Source organism: Gossypium hirsutum, chromosome D11, assembly GCF_007990345.1.
Source record: "Gossypium hirsutum isolate 1008001.06 chromosome D11, Gossypium_hirsutum_v2.1, whole genome shotgun sequence".
In the NCBI taxonomy this organism is placed as follows: domain Eukaryota; kingdom Viridiplantae; phylum Streptophyta; class Magnoliopsida; order Malvales; family Malvaceae; genus Gossypium; species Gossypium hirsutum.
The window spans coordinates 4,998,255-5,012,070 of record NC_053447.1 but is presented as its reverse complement, the minus strand read 5'-3'; the positions used below and the strand labels follow the sequence as shown (position 1 = coordinate 5,012,070).

At 29.3% G+C, this 13,816-nt stretch overlaps 2 protein-coding genes across 2 annotated transcripts; both read right to left on the bottom strand.

Moving 5' to 3' along the window:
- Positions 1-431: 431 nt before the first annotated feature.
- LOC107911281 (H/ACA ribonucleoprotein complex subunit GAR1) lies at positions 432-2,643 on the bottom strand. The gene is made up of 8 exons (XM_016839151.2): positions 2,206-2,643; positions 2,045-2,125; positions 1,842-1,930; positions 1,584-1,658; positions 1,438-1,499; positions 1,283-1,348; positions 912-1,061; positions 432-797 (listed from the first exon to the last, which is right to left on the bottom strand). The coding sequence occupies exons 1-8, from the start codon at positions 2,326-2,328 to the stop codon at positions 694-696; spliced, it is 750 nt and encodes a 249-aa protein (XP_016694640.1). The 5' UTR covers positions 2,329-2,643; the 3' UTR covers positions 432-693.
- A 1,592-nt stretch (positions 2,644-4,235) lies between these two features.
- LOC107911659 (uncharacterized) lies at positions 4,236-6,987 on the bottom strand. The gene is made up of 3 exons (XM_016839534.2): positions 6,641-6,987; positions 4,870-4,950; positions 4,236-4,773 (listed from the first exon to the last, which is right to left on the bottom strand). Exons 1-3 carry the CDS (start codon positions 6,797-6,799, stop codon positions 4,387-4,389), a joined length of 627 nt encoding a protein of 208 aa, XP_016695023.1. The 5' UTR covers positions 6,800-6,987; the 3' UTR covers positions 4,236-4,386.
- Between the last annotated feature and the right edge of the window lie 6,829 nt (positions 6,988-13,816).

Sequence of the window (13,816 nt, the reverse complement as noted above, 5' to 3'; positions counted from 1 at the left end):
TTTATCAGAATCAAATGAAATTTAAAATGTTATTTTTACTAGGTTTAGGTGTTGTTTTTTTGTAATCTGCATTTCTTTAATGAATATATATGCCTTAGTAAAAAAGGGTTAAAATGCTTGTATTTCAATTGAGAACTACTTAATGGAGTTGTAAGAGTTGAGGACGTGAGCATTTTGCATGCAAACAAAAGTTTTGATTTTTTTTTTTTAATTAGAGGTACTTTTGATATTCACTGCTAGATCATGGTAACATTATCATCACTTGCGTGAACAAATCTTAACCTAAGTTTTATTTTTTAAAAGTAAATTAGTTTTTAATTGAAATTCTCGAAAGTTTCATCCTGAAAAATCTAGAGAAAATTCAGATTTAACAAACCAAATTTTTTTTAAAAAATTATTCAAACTGATTAGCAAATAGCATGGAAATGCAATTAAGGGGGAAAAAAGTGCTGCTCTATTATTTCTATTTTAAAAAAACAAAAAAAAGGTCGAAAAAAAATGTACAAATGTTCTAGGTATATGTAAATTAAAAGTAAAAAGAGACTTTATCTAGTTGAAATGACCAAAAAGAAAACTTGCAAGCAAAGCTAGTAATATGGCATAAATATTGTGGACTTCATGGTTGATGGAGATACAAGCAGAGCAGGCATCCACATATATCAACTTCAAATACCATATACCAACAACAAGATGTCAAGCGGCTTTTGCTTGGTTTAGCCCAGGTTCCGTCTTCGAATAACGACCACGACCGCCTCCACCACGGCCACGGCCACCTCTTCCCCTCTCTCGGCCACGCCCTGGGAAAGTTTGAAATTATTAGTACACAAATGTTGGCTTAATTCTAATATAATATTATATAACAGTTGGAAAAAAAAAGGAGTTGAAAGAAGGGTTGGAAAGCACAAACTTACCACGAACTTGGGTAAGGGTTGCATCTGATTCAGCATAGACGCCATAGTATCCTCCACCACCATAGGCACCGCCTCGTCCTCGACCCCGGAAAGAACGCCCTCTTCCACGTCCTCGACCTTTGCCTCCTAAACCATCACCATTATATTCCCCTATAACACACCACATTGCACATCACTTGAAGGTCAGGTATATATCACAGGTTTTTCATGTATTTAGACTTTAGAGTTCATATATATTCTCGTATTTATATTAAAAAACCAATATATTGAATACGAATGTCGAATAGAAATATTTTTTTAAAAATAAAAAAGAAAGTCAGATTATATATTTATAGCTTTGAGATATTAAATTTGAAAACGTTGTGTGTCACCTTTAGCCCTAATCCTTCCTCGACCACCTCGTCCTCTTCCTCGTGTCTTTGGTGGAGGCTCAGGAGCTAAACAACATGAAAGTAGTTAGATAAAACTAAAACAAATTCTCCCTTTTTCTTATTGTGATGAGTGTTGGTTTAACAAGATTGTTTACCTCCATCATCTTCGTATTCATTTAAGGGTTTCACTTGATCAGCCTGAAGAGGAGGTTGATATCTGCATTTTATGAGTATTCTAATGTTACCTAAGAATCCTCCAACATATTCACTATTTTTCAATAAAACACGTAGTTTTATTTACCCGGTGGAAGACATATCCAGCTCCTTCTTCGATAACGTAACAGTGATCATCGATACATGACGGGTAATCTCTAGACTGTAATAATAAAAAGACAGCAAACAAAACATCATGATTTATGATCTCTAATAATAAAAAAGAGCACATAATTAAAACCTTGGACACATGAATAAAAAGTCATGAACAACTCACACTCAAATCCGAATAATATAGATTAAAAGAAGTTAATTAGCATATAAAAGAGTGTAGTCGTTTTCATACGGAAGCAAGCCTTCTTCTAGAGGTTCCCACATATCTGTAATATCAGTCGAACCAATTGAAGTAATTTGATGAAGATCAGCAACTCTCCTCTGCAAAAAGAAAAAGCTTTTTAACATTAAAATGTATGGAGAAATCTACTAGTTTAGACCTGTATTGAGTTGGAGAATAGCGATCTGAAAGATATAATCTTTCGATGTTTATACCTTGATTAGCTCTGCAATCATCACAGTCTTATTAATAGCTCTTCCCATTGCTTTAAGAACTATTTCATTGGACCCTTTCTCCTACACAAAATGTAATTTCATCAATAAGATTCACACACAAAGTAAAAACCATGAAATGAAGAAAGAAAATGAGAGCTTACTAAGAGTAGAGTAGTAGCATAAGTAATATAATTCCTTATTCTGCCTTGTGTGGTTATCCTGATTTCGTTTTCGATTATTGGAATCTCTGCTTTTGGCTTCTCCACTCTCTGGTACCTATCCATTCTCACTTTTTCTTTTCTTTTCTTTTCTTCCAATCAGATCAAAAACGCAACGACCAAACCAAAAGTAAAAACAAAGTTCTGGGTTTGGATTTATGTTGGGTTTTATAGTTACATTAAAAAAAAAACAATGAAACTGAAATCAAACACTTGTTGTTTTTAAGGAAAAAGTGGTTTAAAACTGCAATTAATATCTGTAAATGAAGTTTGAATAATAAAAGCAACTTTCCATAAAGATAGTTTAAAGCACAGGCGAAAAGGTCGGGTCTGGTGAAACGGTCGTTCTTTTTTTTTTTTTTGTTCTTTTTGTCGATGGAGATATTGTTTTGTTCTTAAATACTACTACTACGATGAGTTATATGAGAATTAAGGATTTTTTTTTTAAATGGAAAAAAAATAGTAACGAAATTCAGTTTCACTTCCAGAGTTGGTCCCGGTCTTTTTGCCGATTGGACTGCTCTCTTTCATTGGCCATCGCACTTCACAAAGGTTAGCTATGTCCCGTTTGCTAGGAGTAATTTTAAAAAAAATCAAAATTGATATATGCTTTATTTTACGAAAATAAAATTCATTCGAATTGAACTTGATCGGTTAAAAATAATTTATTTTATCGATTTTTAAATTCAAAAAATAATTATATAACATTTTAGTTATTTTTATTATTTTAAATCTATAATGTTTATTTGTAGATAAGAAAAATTAATTTAACTAGAAACCCGTGAATTTAAAAATCAAATCAAAATTATAAAAAAAATCAAATAAAATACCTGCAATTAATATCTTAACCATATGCAACCAATCCATTTTCAATATTTCTTTGACACCTTTCACTCAACCCAACCTCCTGCTTTACTTAATAAAAAATGAAGTACTTTTAAAATTTTTAGATAAATTATTGTGAAATTAATTTTAAAAATGCGAAAAAACATGTTATCTAGATATTAATAGTTTTACACAACACATTCATATTCAAATCTATGAAATATATTTGTTTCAAACATATAAAAATGGAATGTGATATATATATATCCCACCTTTGGTGTATAGGAAACACATGCTTTTTGTCGAGAAACATAACATGAGGACATAGTTCTCATAAACAGTGCAAACTGATGAACTCCTAACAATACAGGTATTCCTTCTCGCTCTAGGCGAGCCCAGGGGCAGTCAATCAAGGGCTTTGGCGTGGCCTCTCTTGAATTTTTTATTTTTTATTTGTCAGTGGTGCCTCTCTTGATTTGATTATATCTTTTTGAGAATAAATGATTTAATTATATTATTATACTTTTAGCTTTCACAAAATAATGTTACCAAAATCTTACCGAATCGACCAGTTAAAGTGAAAGAACCGAAATATAATTACACAAATAAGTAGTTAATCGATAAAAAAAATAAAAATCAGTGTTTAAACCAAGCAAACGGTTTATTAGACTGAAAAACATTGAGAACTAATAATGCAGTTTAAGCTATTTTATTTTGATACACACAAAAATCCTGAATTCGTCCGACACTCGAAGATAACTAACACTCGCTCGGCAGTCGCCGCATAGCTCTTTGCTAGTTAGCATCGCTCCAAGCCAAGAAGGAACTTCACTCAACAATCCACTGCTCTACTAACATTCCAACACACCGACAATCATTGTTAGCATGTGACACAGATAACTTGCCTGCATTTTGCCGTATAAATCTGGGTTGAAAGTACATTTTACCTTTATCTCATTTAAAAATTGTCTGGTTGATAGGAGAAATTTGGTCATAATAGAAATGGAAGGGTAAAGGCCTTGGAGCCACAGGTGGTTTAAAACACAAATATAATTAGTTCAAATATAACATAGTTTAAATACAAGTATCACATGATATACATATACATATATATTTAAGATACATGTACACAAATTGCCATATCTACCTTGAAGAAATATATAATACAATGATACATAAACATTTAACCTCAATACATTTGCAGAGAATTTAGAGTTTCCTATACCTTAAAACAAATAAATCTAAACCAGAAGAAAGAAACAATTATGGAAGGGAACGATTACATAAGCAGAGCGAAATTCAGAAAGGTAGTGCATGGACTGGACTCTCAGCATGCATAGGCATGTCCATGCAATCATTGCTGATTGAGGAATTGCCTTCCCCATTCTGTTGGTGACTGCAATTGGTCTCATGGTTTCGAGGTCTATTGGCAGCAAAAGAAGATGCAACAACATTATTTGAATGGAAACCAACCTGGTGGTGGACTGAGTGGTAGTGCTGAAGGCTCCCTCGATAATCCCCCGAACGAACTCCTTGTCCATCTGTTGACGCTGAAATTGGTGTAGATGAAAAAGGAGCACTTAAAGTGTTCATGTGCGTTGCAGTTTGAGGGTGTTGCTGTTGCTGCTGCTGAAATGATAGCCTGGGGGACATCGGAGACTCCTCTGCTCCATATTCAAGTTCATTCTACAGAAAAGAAAATTTCTCAAGAAAATCCTTAAAAGATTCCTTCACCAAACATATTCATCAGAACAAAGAAGTGCAAGAAATCACCGAAGATACCTGCAAATAAGCAACTATGTCAGCTGTTGTCACCCTTGATCCTTCTTCTTGCTGCCCCAAAATCCATTGAAAAAGTTTCTCCTGTGAGAAACAAGGGGAAGGATATATATAATAGATGCAATACCAAAGCCAACTAGGAATACAAGAAAATGTGATTATATAACTCAAACATAAAAGCCAATGAGAGGCTGCATAAATATTTAACAATAGAGGGCTACAGTCATAGGGAAACATTTCTTCATCAGTGAGGTAAAACTGTAAAAGCAAGAAAAAATATGCTCAATTTTCCATAACATACACTAGAGACAACTCAGAGCAAGAATACAGGGCCAAATTTGTAAAAGCAAGAATGAAAATCAACCATATGTCAATTGTGAAATTCAAGATAAATTAACACACCAAATACATAACTGGGGTGAAGAATTAGAAGCAGATAAAACTATTGTGAGAAACACGTGATCAAGAGTTCAGAAGATTGTTCTCTTCTTTATATAAACAAGACACAAAATGGGCGTGTGTACTTGCCAACAGTCATCAATGTCGCATGTCATAAGCTATGACTGCTTTGAGAAGCTTAAAGAATCCACCGTGAAGCTTCTAAATAGCCACAGTGAGGGTTTAAAGTCTCTTCAATAGTGCATAAACTTGACCTATGTTACTCCGACTCATCAGCTTTTCCTTGGCATCCATGTCTGACACCAGTTTATTACGCATGCTCAGATATGTATTAGAGTATGATCCTTTTCGGACCCTACAAATACATGAAAATCTCAGAAAAAATTTAATAAACCATGTCGGCACATACTCATGTCTAATCCTTACAGAAACCAAACCCGAGAACCATAGTTTGCGACAATCTTTCTATGAAGTAGTAATCATTCCGTAACATATGTGACTGTTTTATCTTATTCTGTCAGCATAATAAAACATGATGGCACAGCCTTGCTCTCAGTTTGGATTTTCACTAGCTTCTGGATTCCTAAAAAGTTACTTAAAAGCAAAGGAATGTTAGAATCAAATATTTGCAATTTGCTAAAAAATTAGAAAAATGACTAAAACATAACATTATTTATAACATAATTTAGTTTGTTTATATAAAATTAAAATTAATAATGTTGTTATTCAAAATAAATTACATTATAACTTTTATCCAGATGCAATCTTCACTAATCGCTTCTGAAAGCGCAAAAAGCAAGTATCAAAATAGAAATTCGAATAAATCCTTTGTATTTTCGTATTAAATATTTTAATTTATTTTTTTCCTTTAACAACAATAACTGTTCCAATAAATCATTATTTTAAGCTAATAAAGATGAAATAACTTCTGATAAGCATCAAACAGCATTCCAAAGCTTCAATTTAAAATCCCAACGACAATTACACGGCAGGGAAATTAAATAATTTTTCAACAATGGTACTGAAATTAACATAAATTTTCAACTTCTCTAAGGGGAAGACATAAATTACCAGAAAAAAACAAATCTGACACCTTTTTACCAAACTACAACAAAATTTTCATAAACAATTCGGCGATCAAATACTAACTTGATTTAATTCTTCCAAAACTAAATCATATTCACAATGAATTTTCCATTGTTCTAAAAGTAACCATGTTTCAAAATCCAAACACAAGAACAACTAAATCATACTTAATAAAGAGATACAGTCATATAGAGATATAAGATAAGGGGAGGGAGAGAGAGAGAGAGAGAGAGAGAGAGAGAGAGAGAGAGAAAGATAATAGGAATAAAACAAAGAGGTAGAAGCAAACCAAGGCGTGACGTTCACCGGCCTGGAAAGAGAGACGCTGGTGGTTCATGGCCTGTGAATAAAGCTGCGAAAGCGAGTTAGCAGCGGCGCAGAAGGTGGTGTACATGCTCCGATCCACCTCGTCCAGGCGCGTAGCATCGGATTTCCTCTTCTTCGACATAGATTTATTTTTTATTTACGGTTTTTTTGGGGGGGCGGGAGGAATCAAAAAGAAAATTAAACCCTAACAATGAGAAAGAATCAGAGGAAAATTAGGGAGGATCTCAATTGAAGGCTAAATAAATAAGAAAAAGTGGCGAGAATTGGAGAAAACAATGAATAAAGAGAGTATATGCAAAATGGTGAGAGCTGGGCAGCGGAAGAGGCTTCAGTCTTTGGATATTTTGCCACGTGGATTACACGTGTCTGGCCTTTTTGGATTACTGGATCCCACCTTCGTCTGCCCTACCCCTCGCTCACAACTTCTTTTCCTTTTCCTTTTCCTTTTCCTTTTCCTTTTCCTTTTTCCAATTTTCACTCTTAAGTCTATCAATCTTAATATTGATGGTTAAGTTTGCATGACATAATTAATCAATAAACTTATTTAAAAGTTTTATAAAGTTACTAGAAATATTATCATATGTATATATGTAAAAATTACAATTTTAAAATATAGATGTGTATTTAGTAATTAAATACAATAAATAATAAAAAATAAGGTTTGAAACTGATATTAATAACAACAAGTATATAATATTTACGAAATTAAAATAAAAAGTCTGTGTAAAGAAATTTCAAAATTAAAATTATATATTTTAAAAATTAAATATCAAGTTATTTTTAAAAAATAAAATTAAAACCCAAATAACCAATGCAATTTGAACTCAGACCATACTTAAGGCAATAAACATCTTTAACCATCAAGTCATTACATGAGGTTCTAGTAAATAATTTATTTATAACTCTATTAAACATAGGTTTAATCCTAAGATATATTAATTTTTAGTTCTTTTATTTAAAAACTATATAAAAGTATGAAAAGATAAAAAGACCGTCAAAATAATAATAGTAGTAATTTAATAAAATAGTATAATAGTAATTTTCTAACCAGTTGACACTCGATTAACCCTTGATATTAACTCAATAAATTTTTTTATTAATTACATAAATAGTAACCATTATATAAATCTAAATATATTCAAATATTTTATATTAGAAATTATCTATTTCTCAAAAATCCTTCTAAAATACTTATTTATTGATGCAGCGAGTTAAGTTAATAATTATTACGACAATAAAAGATTTATTTAAAAATATATAAAATCAACAACAAAATACTCAAAGTTAAAAATTATTTAAATTTACATTAAAAATTTTATATAACTAATCTGATTTAAAATAAAAAATATTGTTCAAATTTAATTTAATATGGAATGAACGAGTAACTCAAAATTTAGGGGGACTTTATTATCATTCATGAAGTAATTTTTTCAAAGAATTTTTTATATTTTATAAATTTTTTAAAATATTTTTTTTATTTTGTAATTTTCATAATTTTTTGCATTTCTTTATTGAAATTATATGAAAAATAATTTTTAAAATATTTTTTTATTGTCCGGTTGAATCCAAAAAAACAGAGGAAGAAGTAACAGCCCAAGGCTTCAGCCCAGACCACAGCTTAAAAGGAATAACGAGTCCAGCAACTTCAGATTTGGGGTTTGAGCTTCTTTAAAATTAGGTCTGAGGATCCATTGCGTATATTATTTTTCATATGCAATGTTTGGTAAAAATATTATTTTTTAACATATTTTAATATACATGTATTAATAATGAATTAATTTTAGTTGGTAAGTTTTAGTATTCACGTGCTTTTTTTTTTTGAAGAACATGAGGAAAAAATTATTTTAAAGATATCTTATTTTTTATAAAAAAAATTACTTAACATTCTAATTTCAAATTTAAATTTTTACTAATTATATGTCTAGTTATTTTAAAACATATGTATTAAATAAGACTTTTTTTCATATTATTGCTTAATTTGATGTGGCATTTATGTATGTGTTTAAAATTTTTGATTTATGGTAAAATGTCAAAGCATACTTATTTTTTTTTAAAGGGTAGTCTAAACTAAGATGAAAGAAAATTAAATTGATTAATTTCTAAAAACCAGAAATTTGACATGATATATTTCCAATTATTCGAGGTGCTGAGTAGTTTTTGAAGATATAAGTTAAACTTATTTGAAATTGTGAAATTGACATGATAGTTTTTCTTTTTAATATCTAAAGAAGTGTAATAAATAAATGTGTGTTTTTTAAAATATATGTAGGATGCGAAATCCTCTAAATTTTTAATTTAAGTTGGGTTTTAGACAATTGAATTTAGAATGTGATAACGCTATTTTGATGGAGACTCTCCTAACTGGAGGTGCGATCAGTAGCAATTTGCAGGAATTACGACTAATTCATCGGCTCCTATGTCGTAATTGGAGTGTATGGATTCGTCATATCTCCCGGTCTCAAAATAAAGTTGTCAATCATATGGCAAAGATTGCAAATGACTATAACAATAATATGCTAATATTTGAGGATCCTCCAAGTTCAGTTTTGGGGTTGTTATTTGATCATCAAAATAATGTTGTTGCTGCTATACTTTAATATTTTCATTTTTCTGTAATCGCAATATGTCGTTTCTTTCTATCAAAAAAAAACTTGTAAAAGAAACGATAAATTTATACTGTGAGACCTTTGAATGGTCAAATTCATTTACATGATAAAGTTCAAAAACAATATAATTCCTAAAAGATTAATTAAACATTTGATTTTATAGATCTTAATTAATTATATGAATAAAAAATATTTAATCTCTTAAATATACTTTTAAATAATATAAAACTTTAAAGCTTAAGTTAAAAAAATACAATTAGTGATTGAAGAGATTTTTAAAATCTTTAATTCAAGAAACCCAAACTGAATTTATCTAAAAATTTATGCTCGTGCCGTTTTATTAAAACAATCATAATTTAAGTTCTAAAATCTGAATTAACGCGTTTCAATATGCATTGGAAACTAATAAACAACTCTTCATTTCAAGTCTAGATCCCATATAAAATGCATTGATAGTTGGATGATGTTCCAAAAATCAATTAAGCCTTCAACATTAATATTTTTTCATATCTAATGCCTTGTCAGGCGTTACGTCATCATTTTTTTTTTTGTGTCAACCACCAGATCAACTATCACATAGCCACTTAACCTTCTATCCAGAATTTTTATGAAATACTATATTTTAATAGCTCAAGTGATTATTAACTTTCAATTAAGAACTAAATTTATTGTAGTTTTTAATTAGGGATTTAATTAATTTGTTTAATTATCTGATTAAGTTTTTTTGTTTTCATTTAAAACTTTTTTTTCTTAAGGTTGAGAAAGTTTATCATTGTTTAAGGAGTTGTTTAGTTATCTGCTTATTTTGAAGTTGTGGCATTCCAACTATTAACCCCAATAATCGACTTTGTTATGAATGGTTTTCTTAAAGGGTTAGTAGGAAATTGTCCCATAATTCTCGTTGCTAATCACTTCGTTAATTAGAGGGCTCATTTAACTTCGAGTACAAGAAAAAAACCCAAATTCAACCTTTCAACCAAAATAAATTTGCTTCCAATCCAATTAATTCAAACATTGGGTTTTAAGTCACTTATTATTTTGACAAATTTTGAGATTAGTGTTTCGAGCTAGAAAGAACTTAAATAACTATATATATAATATTATTACCATATATGAGTTTAACTTTAATCGAATTTGATCAAACTTTTTGATACATCTGTTAACATAATCTATTTCATATTTTTTTAGTAAATTATATTTAATTAATAATGTAGCATTGCCCCTCAAATGAAAAAAAGTGCATTTAACCCTTTTAAAAATTATAAAATTATAAATTAAAACATTAATAAAATTACACTTCTCAAAATTTCATCCTAAATTAATTTTCTAGCTTCCTCATGTATTTAACAAAAATATAAATAATATAATGTATAGAACACAAAATGTTTAAATGCCATTAATATGTATTTGATTTATATTAAGATTTTATATATTTAATAATATATGTCATATTTATATTTTACACTCCTAAAAAAAATCATCCAAATCCATAATTAAAGAGCGAAGTTGAGATCCAAGCCCTTTTAAAATAATTAATTGTTACTTGTTAGAATGGGATGGAATCGATTAAATGAAAGATTAGAGGTTTAATCGAATTTCTTTTACTGAGTTTATTGGTGCCAGCTTAACCTTGAGATCAAATTCTGATTTTTTTTCAACAATAATTCTAAAAATTTTAATTAAACTCACCAAAATTACGATGCTCAAATATAGTTCGATTTTAATTTAATTCAACAAAAAGTTACATCTTAACTTAAATATAATATAAATTTATTAAATTTTTTTCTAAAACTAAATTAATTTGTAAGCACACATGTTTCCCTTTCGAATGCTTCTGACTTCAGCTATGGAACCTTTTCTTCTTTTAAACGTGCAAAAGAAAAAGAATTATTCGTGAGCTTGAAAGGCACTGACTCTTGACGAATTTATCGGACTTCATTTGCACTCTCTCCGAATCCATTTGCCACTTTTGGACAAAAACGTAAATGTGCATGTGATGAGTTTGATCCAAGCTTGCCTTTTCATTTTCTTTCTTAAAATATTTATATTTTAGAAATTTGAATTATAAAATTTTCAGAGCCAAAAAAATAATTTTTTCATTATATTTGTACCTTAAAAATAATTTTATCTCTTTAGGTGGTGGAGAGGCCTAAGCCATTGCATTCACCCATTATTTTAATAAAGAAAAATCTCAATGCGCGATCAATTTTTTATTAATAATTAATAAAAGGAAATGAGATTATTTAGAATTAAATCCAAGCTTTCATGCTTACAATATAACGTTGTTTTCTTTGCTCTTGCCTCTAGATCAAAGAGAGAATGTCATAAACTATCTTAATATAAATAAACATGCATACATGTATACGAATTATTATCATATGATATATTGGCGGAGTTTAAAAGATATCACTTGTCTTAAATTTATTTTTAATTTTTATAAAAAAATTTATATAATATAAGTTCGTGAAATTAAAATTTTTCAATATACATTTATTTTATAATAACCCTAAATAATATATATGTACACGTTGTCATAATATTAGAACTTTAGTCTCGCAAATCGTATGGCCTTAAACAGAAACTCAGCTTCAAATTTGTTTAAGTCAACCTAACTCTCGAAAGTGTGAATTTATAAAGGGAATTCTCTAAGACACCAAAATAAAGCGGAAGCAAACTCTTAAGCGGAGAAGTAAAAAACGAACAAAAAAATCACAAGAAAAGTAAACACACAAAGTGTTTGAGTTAATGCTTTAAAAGTGTTTTTTTATTACTTCAAATAATTATAACAGAATGATTACAAATAAGGGGAAAAACCTCTATTTATAGTTGATCTCTCCAAATTCAACAGTACAATTTAAATTACTTCGAAATTGAGATTAAAGCCTATCTTCCTAAGAGATTTAAACATTATACAATTTTATCACTTAGAATTTACAATATTCATCATGGTAACTCCAGTTTTACTAGAGTGTTCTACTAGGCCACCAAGGCTTCAAATAGATGAGCTTCTCCGCATGTTCTACAAATCAAGCCAGTTCAAGTGGATTAAATGAGTCTCATTTAATTAGTTAACCTGCATGGGACGTTTTGTAAACATTCGTCACGAGCTTCAATTCGTGACATATACACATGCATATGAATGGAAACTAAAGCTTTAACTTCACAATAAAAATTCACATATAAAAGCTTTACAATCTAGAATATTTTTAAAAAATATATTATGAGCAACACAAGTGTTGTGTGTAATAGCAAGTCACATTGCACTTTTAATGAGAGAAATTATGTTCAAAACCTCAATATGACAACAAAAAGGATTAATCTTCACTAACTACAAAGTATATATGAAAAATATATTGATCGTAAAAAAAAAACTGAGGATGTTTTTCTTTAACCTGTATATGAAAAATATAGGCATGGAGACAAATTTAGCTCCTAACGTTTACCCATTCTATCACTTTAGCTTTTGTTTTTTTTTGTTTTTTTGTTTTTGTTGAGATCACATTAGTCCTGAAATTTCAAAATTGAGTAAATTTGCCTTTTTTGTTAATGGAAAACCTAATTAAATCATTAAAATTTTAATGTAATTGACATGGTAGTTCGTGTGACAGTCTAGTATACTTTATTGCTAACATAAATAATTTTCTAAAAACTTATATATATATTTAAATTTGTTGAATTTTTAATTTTTAATTTTTTATGAATTATATGTCGATTGCCACACAATTTGGCCACATCAATTCTGTTAAAATTTTAACAGTATAGTCAATTTTACCATCCAAAAGTAAACAAATTGACTAAAATCTAAAAGTTAAGGACCAAAATGACGAGGAAAAGGAATAAAAATCAGAAAAAAAAATGAGTAAACATTAAAGACTAAATTTATCATTATACCAAAAATGTATTAGTTGACATTTTATGCAACATTGTCTTATTGGTAAGTAACGTGTCGAGTATCTTTTGGCAAAAGCTAAGCCAAGATTGAAGGCCTAAAAGGAGTAGAATAATCTTTTCCCTATCTTCACAGCAAACTCTTTTTCGTCATTCTCGATGAAAAAAACAACATTTTTCAAAGTAACATGATAAAAAAAAAGGGGATAAAACAAAAACTTGTCAATTTTATACGCATTAGGATATAAGCAAAATTATCACAAGTTTTGGCTAAAATGGATCGGAGAGGTGGGTAAAATAGTTTTATGGAACATGTTTCTTTCTTGTTTTTATGATTTTATCAGAATCCATGACTTAAATGCTTTTTAATGAAAATTTTCATCAGAGAAATCAAATAATTATTGAAAATAAAAACAAGTCACATTTGACAATAATAATAAACAAGAAATAATGAAACGACAATGAAACAAACACTTTCATGCGGAGCTCCTATAGGATATTAAATAATGGACTGAAGAAAATGACATTTACGAAGGACGGCCTTATTAATATTTTTTTTTCCAAATTCCCCATTATTAATCCTATCATAATTTAATAACTTCCTTTCATTTTAAGCAATATATTAAATTGATTTCTAATTATTA

What these genes read in the sequence shown, in the direction of transcription:
- LOC107911659 (XM_016839534.2), bottom strand. Translation starts at nt 6,799, where the DNA reads ATGTCGAAGAAGAGGAAATCCGATGCTACGCGCCTGGACGAGGTGGAT. An exon ending in CCGGTGAACGTCACGCCTTG is followed by an intron (nt 4,951 to 6,640) that starts GTTTGCTTCTAC and finishes TGTTTCTCACAG; the next exon opens with GAGAAACTTTTTCAATGGAT. An exon ending in ACATAGTTGCTTATTTGCAG is followed by an intron (nt 4,774 to 4,869) that starts GTATCTTCGGTG and finishes TCTTTTCTGTAG; the next exon opens with AATGAACTTGAATATGGAGC.
- LOC107911281 (XM_016839151.2), bottom strand. Translation starts at nt 2,328, where the DNA reads ATGGATAGGTACCAGAGAGTGGAGAAGCCAAAAGCAGAGATTCCAATA. An exon ending in CTAGAAGAAGGCTTGCTTCC is followed by an intron (nt 1,659 to 1,841) that starts GTATGAAAACGA and finishes TTATTATTACAG; the next exon opens with TCTAGAGATTACCCGTCATG. An exon ending in CTGGATATGTCTTCCACCGG is followed by an intron (nt 1,500 to 1,583) that starts GTAAATAAAACT and finishes CATAAAATGCAG; the next exon opens with ATATCAACCTCCTCTTCAGG.